Source organism: Nicotiana tabacum, chromosome 20 (assembly GCF_000715075.1).
Source record: "Nicotiana tabacum cultivar K326 chromosome 20, ASM71507v2, whole genome shotgun sequence".
NCBI lineage: Eukaryota > Viridiplantae > Streptophyta > Magnoliopsida > Solanales > Solanaceae > Nicotiana > Nicotiana tabacum.
Genome location: NC_134099.1, coordinates 125,562,831 through 125,574,140, shown reverse-complemented (window position 1 = coordinate 125,574,140; position 11,310 = coordinate 125,562,831). Strand labels below are relative to the sequence as shown.

The 11,310-nt window shown below is 32.8% G+C and overlaps 1 protein-coding gene across 1 annotated transcript; it reads right to left on the bottom strand.

Annotated features, from left to right (window-relative positions):
• Positions 1-302: 302 nt before the first annotated feature.
• Positions 303-3,735, bottom strand: LOC142174530 (uncharacterized). Its single transcript, XM_075240341.1, has 4 exons — positions 3,475-3,735; positions 2,682-3,366; positions 808-1,891; positions 303-579 (listed from the first exon to the last, which is right to left on the bottom strand). The coding sequence occupies exons 1-4, from the start codon at positions 3,733-3,735 to the stop codon at positions 303-305; spliced, it is 2,307 nt and encodes a 768-aa protein (XP_075096442.1).
• Positions 3,736-11,310: the final 7,575 nt, after the last annotated feature.

Here is an 11,310-nt window from a genome sequence, read left to right as displayed (position 1 = left end):
GCAACCGCACCACTATTATCACAGTAAAACGTAATTGGCGCTTGAATCGAAGGAACCACACCCAACTCTCTCAGGAAGTTACCGAGCCAAACTGCCTCTTTGGCTGCCTCAGAGGCTGCCACATATTCGGCTTCCATGGTGGAATCAGCAACACAAGTTTGCTTGATACTCCTTCAACTTATGGCTCCACCTCCAAGAGTAAACACATTAACTGAGGTAGACTTTCTAGAATCTCTGTCTGATTGGAAATCCGAATAAGTATACCCAATAGGTACCAGGTCATCCGAATGGTAGATCAACATCTAATCCCTAGTCCTTTTCAGGTACTTGATTATATGTTTAACCGCCGTCCAATGCTCTTTCCCAGGATTAGAATGAAATCTGCTAACAATGCCAATGACAAAGCAGATATCAGGCCTAGTACATAACATAGCATACATGAGGCTCCCCACAGCTGATGCATAAGGGTCCGCCTTCATCTTTTCTATCTCTTCATCAGTCTTAGGAGACTGATCTTTAGATAGAGAAATTCCATGTCTGAAAGGAAGGAATCCTTTCTTGGAATCATGCATGCTATACCTGGAGAGTATTGTATCAATATAAAGACCTTGGGACAAGCCTAATATCCTTTTCTTGCGATCTCGCAAGAGTTTGATCCCAAGAATATGAGCCGCTTCTCCCAAATCTTTCATATCAAAATGTGTGGACAACCACTACTTAACTGAATTCAACATGCCCACATTATTTCCTATGAGCAGTATGTCATCTACATATAAGATCAAAAATGCCACTTTGTCCCCATCCTACTTTTTATATACACAAGATTCATTAAGACACTGATCAAAATCAAAAGTTTTAATCGCCTTATCAAAACAAGTGTTCCATGCCCTAGATGCCTGTTTTAGTCCATAAATGGACCTTTTAAGCTTACACAACATGTGCTCTTTGCCATTTTCCATAAAACCATCTGGTTGCATCATATAGATGCACTCATCAAGACTTCCATTAAGGAAAGCTGTCTTGACATCCATTTGCCAAATCTCATAATCATAATGAGCATCAATGGATAAGAGAATCCTTATAGACTTAAGCTTGGCTACCGGCGAGAAGGTTTCCTCATAGTCGATCCCTTCTTTCTGAGTAAACCCTTTCGCTACAAGCCTTGCTTTAAAAGTTTGTACTTTTCCGTCTACACCTCTCTTTTTCTTATAGATCCATTTGCATCTAATGGGTTTAACCCCATCAATTGGTTCTACAAGATCCCAGACCTGATTAGAGTACATAGACTCCATCTCTGATTTCATAGCAGCAACCCACTTATCGGCATCCTTATCATGTAGTGCTTGGTCGTAATTGACATGTTCGGAGGTAGGCTCCTCAGGGATCCTATCATATGATTCTCCCAAGAGCGTATAACGAACTGGCTGTCTTATTTCTCTCCCACTACGACTACGCACTACATCAGTTGCAACTATATCACTTTGATTTTGTGGTTGAACCACAACATCATCAGGAACCTGAGTCTCTATGTTATCCACAGGGATATCAACGACTTCTTCCTGTTGTGCAGTCTGCTCAACATGACTCCCACTACTTTGTAGTAGTATGACTGCGGGCACTTGTTCTTGTGGAACATTAAGTCTATTGACATTTCTCTCACTACTAAAGTGCAATGGTATGTAAAAATCGACTTCCGGGGTTTGGATATGGTCTTTTTGATTTTCAGATGACTGAGTTTCCATTCCTTTGCTAAGTTCCTGTAAAACGAGTTTACTTCTAGGAACATGGTTCATCAAATAGTCCTCTTCTAGAAACTTGGCATTTGTGCTAACAATTACCTTTTTCTCTTTAGGACAATAGAATAAACCACCTTTCGTCCCTTTTGGATAACCTATAAACACGCATACATCCGTTCTTGCCTCCAATTTATCCGTTTCCCCTTTAGCATATGTGCCGGACAACACCAAACTCGAATATGCCGCAAACTAGGCTTGCGCCTAGTCTACAATTCTGTAGGTGTCAAGGGTACTGACTTTGAAGGAACTAAGTTCAGAACATAATTCGTCGTTTCTAAGGCATGTCCCCAAAAAGACGAAGGCAAATCGGAATAACTCATCATTGATATAACCATTTCCATAAGAGTCCTATTTCTTCTTTCAGCTACACCATTTTGTTGTGGAGTTCCAGGAGCAGATAATTGAGATGTAATTCCACATTTTGATAAATAACCAATGAAGTCCGTAGAGAGGTACTCCCCACCACGATCAGATCGTAGTGTCTTGATATGTTTATTATGTCGCTTTTCAGTCTCAGTCTTGAATTCTTTGAACTTTTCAAAACATTTAGACTTTCGACGCAACAAATAATATATCCATATTTTGAGTAATCATCCGTGAAAGTCGCAAAATACTCAAAACCGCCTCTTGTTTGGACATTAATTGGACCACACAAATCAGAATGAATTAACTCTAATTTATCACTTACCCGATTTCCTTTTGAGGGAAAATTTCGTTTTGTCATTTTTCCTTCTAAACAAGATTCACAAGTTGGTAGTGCCTCCACTTTCAATGAACTTAAAGGTCCATCTTTAACCAACCTGGAAATTCTGTTTAGATTTATATGACCCAAACGCAAGTGCCATAAATATGTTTCACTCAATTCAGAAGAACATTTTCTCTTACTTGGTAAATCAACATTATTTAGTTCTTTAGGTGGTAACGGTTTAGGAATAGAGTCAACAACAAAAAGACCATTAATCAATGTAGCCGAAGAGAGATAACGCTTATTATGAGTAATAACACATTTATCAACGTCATGACAATTAAAATCATAACCATCTCTCATAGCGCTAGAAACCGAAATTAAATTCCTTCTAACAGAAGGTACATATAATGTGTCTTTTAAAGCTAAAACTCTACCACTACCAAACGAAATACTAATATTTCCTAATGCTAAAGCTGGGGCTGCTGAACCGTCTGCTTGATAAACATTGATTTCTCCTCTACTTAGCCGCCGCGTTACCTGAAACCCCTGCAAATAAGTGCAGATATGATTAGTGGCTCCCGAATCTACACACCATGACATGGTAGAAACAGCCGCTAAAAATGTTTCAACGACAAGTAGATGTAAATCACCTGGTTTATTTTTCAGCTTGGCCAGATAAGTTGGACACTGCTTCTTATGATGCCCGGGCTGCTTGCAGTGATAACACTTGCCCTTAGCCTTTTTCACACCAACAGTCACGCCACCAACAGAGGGTTTTTGAGCCTTTTTCTTTTTCTGCCCGCCTCTCGGCTTAGAAGAAGAACCTGCCTCAAAATTCAATGCCACGGGAGGAGCTTGGGACTTGATAATAGTCTCTGCCGACTACAGCTCATTCAACAATTTCGCAAGGGACAAATCCATTTTGTTCATGTTATAATTCAGGCGAAATTGCTGAAAACTGTCAGGCAAAGTCTGCAGGATCATTTCAACCTGCGTGTCCTTATCAATGTTAGCTCCAAGGACCTCCAGTTCATTCAGAAGACTCATCATATTCAGAACATGGTCCCTGACCGATGAACCTTCAACCATTTTGGTATTCAGAAGGGCTTTCATGGCAGTCTGCTTAGCCGCACGATTCTGATCTCCGAACATTTCTTTGAGATTTTCCAGAATGTCATAAGCAGACTCCATCGACTGATGCTGATGTTGCAGAACATTCGACATGGATGCCAAAATGTAACGCCGCGCCATCTCATCAGCCTTAATCCATTTCTGGTAAGCCTTCTGTTCATCATCTGTGGCATCATCTCCAGGTTTTTTTGGACACACCTCATCGAGCACAAATTTGTACTCTTCAGCAATTAGAACAATATCCAAATTTCGTTTCCAATCAACATAATTTGGACCCTCAAGTTTGTTTTGGGTAAGAATGGCAGTAAGGGGATTGAAAGCAGTCATTGTCAATCTGGGAGACATTAAATATTTAAATAGATCAAATAAGTTTGTATTATGAACACTAAAATTCAAAACACATTATATATATACAATCTATGCACTTTGAACAACAAATTTCAATGGGAAAGAAGCTATTCTTACAATATACATATATAATAATAGATTTTCACTCCATAAACTTAAACAGGTCATACTCAGATGGAGAGTAAACTGTTAATTTAAGCCAAGTGAATATCAACATTCAACATATATTAGTCCCATTGAACCAACATGCATACTCAGATGGAGCGTAAATACAAATAATCAATGACTAGTATAACATAGTGATTATTCATAATATTTTTATCTGATATGGAAGAAGACCTACGTCAACGTGTAAAAACATTATATCACTAATTTTTTAAGCTCGGGGACCAAGGGAATTGATCCCCACAATTACTAGAATTAAAAGCAACTAAAAAAAAATTTAGAATTTTAGAAAAACAACAAAAACACCATCTAAACGACCCCGAAAGCCCAAAAAACGACTTCAGTCATGTGAAATCCATATGTATTGCGCACTGGGCCGTTTCTCATGGACCTGCCAAGTTTCAGGTCAATCGGAGTCCGTCACCTTTTTGACCTCCGATTTTCTGCCCTAATTCGACAAAACTTGTTTTTCCGTTTTACATGATAAAATTCAACTTTCACATTATTCTAACTCAACATCACCAATATTAAAAGGATACATCAAGTTTTCAGAATAATCAACACAATCCATAACAGATAATCACACCAAAAAATAGTGCAGGTTTTCAGAAATACAAACATTGCATGTAATTCAAAACTTGCATATAGAACATGATATTAATCCTTATGGTTTATCCTAATTATTTAATTAGACGTGAGTAGGCTCTGATACCAATTGTTGGAATATATACCACAGCGGAAGCAATAACAGAATCTTATTCACGTGTAATCTAAACAACTAGCACGTATGGAGATTTTAGGATTACCTCTTGAAGCGTAAACACAACAAATCTATGTCGTTCTCCAGTTCCTCAGTTGAAAACACACCAGCAGATTTCCACAATCTTCTACTGTGTTACCCAAACAATAACCGAAAATAGAGAATTTTGGGTGGGCAAAATTCTAGTAGAAACCGCAGTCTGAATCTTGTCAAAAACATCCAGCCCTTATATCCATATATATAGCTGCGTTTTAGGTCAAAACCGTTTTCAAAACCTGTTAGGTTTCCTTCTCCCACTAAGGGACGGTTTCCACGTTTTCTTTCGCACTAAGTAACAGTTTCCACTATTTTCTATTATTTAGGCACAGCAGGGACCACAGAATTTAATTAACAAGGCTTCCTATTATGATATTAATTTCGAAATTCTGAACTTAATTTCCATCATAATAAATTTCGAATTATTCCACTAAAAATTCGTAATTGCACTCCTTAGTTCAATTTCGAAATTCTTCCATAAAACCTTATTTAACTCCCCATGTTAAGATTCAGATACTAATCAATCAAATTAAATTACTGACTATTTAATTTATTGATTACTTCCTTTAGACTTACACTTAACTTATTTCATGTGTCGGATACAAAATCCACCGGCCGGGTTTACACATGAAAACTTATAAGCTTTCATAAAGGAGTATCATCAATCTCAAAATCGAGACATGGATTCCATCAACTAATTATTACTTCGCCAATGTATATCATTGTTATCCAATTTACCAGGCTTATTGACTCGCGAAAGAATCTCGTCTTTTAATAAATCAAAACAACAAGTGACATACACAACTAATAATAATTATATCAGGATTAAGAGTATAAGTACATTAAATGGACTAGAGAAATTATTTTATAAAGTCAGTATAAAATACTCATCTCTACTTGATCCGTTCAATACATACAAAATGTACTAGCACAAGAAGTTGGAATTAAACAATTCCCATAATCAAGATAAATTATATTTAATCTTGTGCTACAATCATTCCGATGATTTGTCCAATTCCATCATTAAATTGTGAACATTAACTTTTATGTCTTACAAGAACCGAAAATTTAATCTTCCGTGTATAAGCTAAACTCTATACACTAAATCATCTACTATGTAAGCAATGGACGCACAAACCAACACATGATCTATTTAAAATGAAACTTTATTGAATTTAAACAAATAAATAAATAATTGTTCATAAAGAATACTATAACAATGCGCATGGCTTATAATATATTCTAACAAAATCTTCTGCTTAATGAAATATTAGAAGGATCGAAATAAGAATTTAACAATAACCGAGGGAACAAAAGTGATTATTCCAAACTAAAAGTACCACTAATCTTCTGAAAATCAATAGAACAATCCAGAAGGTTGAAACAAGGGAAAAGTTCCATGATTAAGACAATTCTATTACGCACTTAATTATTATATAATATAAAAAAGAATTAGAGAAAACGTTAGAAGTCGGCACCGATTTATGAAAGCTGAGGATTACAATTAATTTAGTATTACTAAAGTCTAACCTGTAACATCGTGCCTACCTAATATTTTTACAAGTGTCGATTTGTTAGCGGAGGTTTAATTATTTATTTATAATTTTGCCTCAGTCGTGGAATCAAACTTAAGGAAACCAATCAAAAGTTAGAGCAAGTTTTGGACGGTTGGAGAGTGAAACAATGGGTAAAATAACTCAATCATATTATATTGGAAAATCCGTGGGGAAAAATATCTAAAGGGAAAAGGATTTAATGACCAATTTAACTACTTTATTTATTTATTTATATTTGTGGTGCAATAATATTTATTTCTTGAGAAAAAAAGTTTTTATATACTTTGTCTGTTCTGTTTTTGTACTAGAAAATTAGTATATGCCCCCATATATTCTTCAAATCTACAAAAAGCATAGATTTTCCAGTGTTATGTTTAACAACGAAGAAGGACAAATTGATAAATAAAATTTGAAGCGACGTGAATGTTAAAATTCTGTCTTTATATTTAATTTTAGTGATAATTTCATAGATTTTTACTTAAAACCTAACTTCATAACAGCAAACTCTTTTGGTGACTAACATTAATTTGTCAGTAATGTTTCACCTGTAATGAAGCCCACTAAATTCATCAAAAGCCCAACAGATTAAACTGAGCAGGAATTCTTAGAACAAATCGCAAAGTGTGTGTGGATCAAATCATCAGCCCTAGTAAAGAGTATTCAATAGTCACAATTCGAATTGCAGGTTTTAAAGTTTGAACAAGACACTCCAATCTTTCTTTTCCATTATAAGCTTAATCCTAGATTCTCAATTGAGACAATACATAAAAAAAATACTTCACAAAATTTATTTTTTTAATCGATATACATAGATTATACACTGATTATACATATATTATGCATAAGGTTATATATATATATACACACACATATTCCATAAGCAAATTAGCTTACCATTGCCCAACCAAAGTCTAACCCAAGTTCTGCCTGATAGTCTCTCTGTAAAAAATAATACGCTTTTATATGCACGATATTTAAGAGGTGGATGGGTCAATTCTTTGTTGCTATTGTAGAGGCACTTAGTGTATTTGTGCACGCGTGCTTATATTATACATCTGCGGTCTATTTATAACATCATTCTTATCTTCTTTCAAAAGGTTTATGAGCTAATAAGGCTGAGAACTAGCTTGAATTATCACTTGTTCCTTTCTACCTAAAAGGTTATATATGCCAACATGACTCCCTTTATCAGCTCAAAATAAAGGCAATTTTTCTTTTTCTTTTCACTAAAGGGTTCTCCATTTCTTTAAACAAAAATAAAGCTCACCTTTTTTCCAAAAGGCCAGCTCAGTACCTATCGCTTAATGGTCTATAATCACATGATACGACAGTAGCTGCGCATATTTAGCATGTTAATATGTAACCTTAAGAATTAAAATTAATTTCGATAGGATCTCGTGTGTTAGCTAAAAGTGTTGGGGTCAATCACATTAATTGTTGCATTATTGTTTACTTTTTATAGTTGGACACCTCGTGATTGTCAAGTTGTGATGCATGAAATATCCATATGCAAATAGGTAGGCCATACACATTAATATTTTTTTGATTTCCTACCTGGTATCCGATATTTGTATTGGAACAGGACTATATATATTAGGATTCGCGCCGTGTAGAGCCCCATTCGGGGTGAAACGTTCATTACCAAAGATTTTTTCATATCCAAGGCTCGAACCCGAAATCTCTAGTTAAGGGAAGAACAACCTCATGCGCTACACCACATCCTTTGATGCTCATACACATGAATATGATGCCCTTCTATTTGGAAGGATATAAGAAGATTCTCATTCTTTTCTTCAGTCTTTCTTTAATGTCAATAAGCTATTTTTTCTTTCTATAGTTTCCATGCAGATTAAATATGATAGTGCATGCCAATAAGTTAATTTCGACTATAATATTTTGCTAATGGTAGTTGTTTTTAGCATACTTATATATAAATAAAAAAAAGAGCACCAAAAAAAGTGAGGTGTTTGGCTAGAGAGAGAAGTTGTGTTTTTAGAATTTATACCAGCGGAGAAACAAAAAATACTGACATACTGTGCATGTGCCAAAGAATGTAATTAAGATTTTATGCGATTGTGCTAATATTGTACAAAATGCAGGGTCAAGATTTGGTATTAGATTTTCATTTTTGTTTATCCGAAGGCGATGTATTCATTCTTTTCTTAAAAGATATAATTCATTCAAATCCTCATCTCTAGCAATTATTTATTCTATTGCTTATTCATTTATTTGATTAAGTTGCAATAGTTATTTCTTGTTCTTTTTTCATTTTCCGAATGCCTTAAGCAAAATTATATATATATATGTATGTATATCTATATTATTATAAAAGTATGAATACAATGTCGGTTTACAAAAATAACCTTATAATATTAAGCATAATAACTCATAATAAAAGGACATAACCGGAATTCTAAATATTAGCCTTATAATCCTATTAATTTTAGGACATAATACTATACGTTAGGAATCCTATATGATTATCTTTAGGAATCCTATTAGTATAAATTGTATACTTATTTTCCCTTATGTAAAGTTTGTACTCGAATTGGTTTATCGTACAAAACTTTACTTATTAGTATCTAAAGTTTATCTTTTCCATTGTTTATAATTATTGTTTCTTTAATGCCTAGCTCACTTAGAATAATAACTTGTATGTCTTAATCATATAATTCCAATTAATATAAGTATGGAAATCACCTTATGCAGATTTCGGAAGGTGTTTAATACGTTCCTTTTTTATTTAATTTGATCCCCTTTTAACTATAATATCTTTTTATGTTAATTTTTAATATTTAATATTTTAAATTAATAATAGTTTGCCTATTAAATTATAATTTTTTAAAAATATACATGAAGGTTTAATAACTAATTTTATAAGAATTGCCCATATTGGCAATACATTACCACTCCATAATGTCCAATACCAGAAAAAATAAAAATAATGTTAAATAACTGCATAAAGAGTTAAAATTAAAAAAACAATATCTCCATGATAATATATTTTTATATTATATTTGAATTGATTTTCTACTCAAATAATATTTTATTATTATTAAATATAAAGTAACAACAGATCCAATATTCAATGTCTTCTTGCTTTGTGTCGGAAACAAAGAAGAGCATCCAATAAAAGATGATTTTGCTTCTTTCTGAACACTTGGTTATCAACCCCAATGGTAATAGTAGTGTATTTAATAAGAGAAATATTTCTATCATTAGATTAAAACGCAATTTATGCAAATCACATGAAGAACTAAAAAGATATCTTAGCTAGCAGGAATGAATATGTTGATCAACTAAATAAAAGTTTCATTGCAAAATTCTATAGTAAAAATAAAGTATTTTTCTGTTTTTGACTCAGCAGAAAATGATACCAATAATTACTACCAAGAAGAATACTTAAATACTTTAATACCAAATGGCCTTCAACCATATATGTTTGTTGTCAAGTTTATTATTTCTTACATATAGTAGTGTCACTGTATATATAACAGACTAAGTTAAAATTGATCTTCCATTGAATATAGGTTGATTTTGAAGAAAAATATGCATGTTATGCTACTAAAAAACTTATAAGATACGCCGAATAGCTTATGTGATATATAGAAGTTTTGACAATAATGTCATACATGCAAAAATTATAATACTGGTCAATATGCTTCTAAGTATATTCTTATCCCTGAATTCAACTTTCGCCTTTCGAAACTAAGGAATATCCTTTTAAATTTGTGCGAAAATAATTTTTAGTATGTTTATGTTTTGCAAATATAATAAATAAAACACAATGACAAACATCCTAAATATTGGACTATATTTACCGCAATATGTTTTCTTGCACGAATAACTGTATGTTGCACTTTCAAGAGGGGTATCAAGATCGACAACAAGAGTTCTGGTTAAGGGGGAGCAACCAAAGCATCAGGAGAGAACATACACAAAAAAATACTTTTCACAAAGAAGTGTTCGTTAAGATACCATCACATTAAATACTCTTAATCTATAATACATAATTATCTAACTAACATGACAAAATTGATCATTTGTGTAAGTTTTGATGATGTCCTTTTACTTTAAATTCATGTATTATGCTAATGTAATAATATTTTTCGGTATTAGATGATTGTTGTATTATTATACATAAAATTCTTTCATTAATTAAATTTTCCTTCATGAGTTGAAATTGAGAAAAAAAATTCTCCGATTATATTTTTATATTATATTTGAACGTTTTCCTACTCAAATAACATATTTTTAATTGGTTTTTCATGTAATTTCAACAATTAAGAAAATATTTAAGAATATAAATGTGTGAGAAAGAGAAAGAAAAATGGTTAGCAAGAGTCAATATCACTAATGATTCTACAAACATAAAGATCTAAAAGTAAAATGTCAGATCTATCCTTTTACTCTTTAAAAATAAAATTTATGGTGGATAATTTATAATTAAGATTAAATCTTTAACTAATAGTAAGAATCTAATCAAAATAAAAAATTTATTTTTTATGTTAAGACCAAACAATAAAATCTTTCAATTAATTATTTAGTAAGAGAATCTAATTTAATTATTTATTAAATTCATCATATAAGTAAAATTATTTTATAAATTAAAAAAAATCTTAAGGTACTTAAATTTATTCCATAAAAAAAGCATTGTAGATTAAAAAAATTAGAACGCAAACTTAAAAAAGTAATTAGTATAGTATTGAGAATCAAACGACCATACAATTGTCTATTGAAGCATAATCAAACCTAAATCCTGAACAAGAATAAGCTTTCAAGACTACATTATAAAGAATCGGCTCTGGTATAGCGGAATTATCCTTTGTA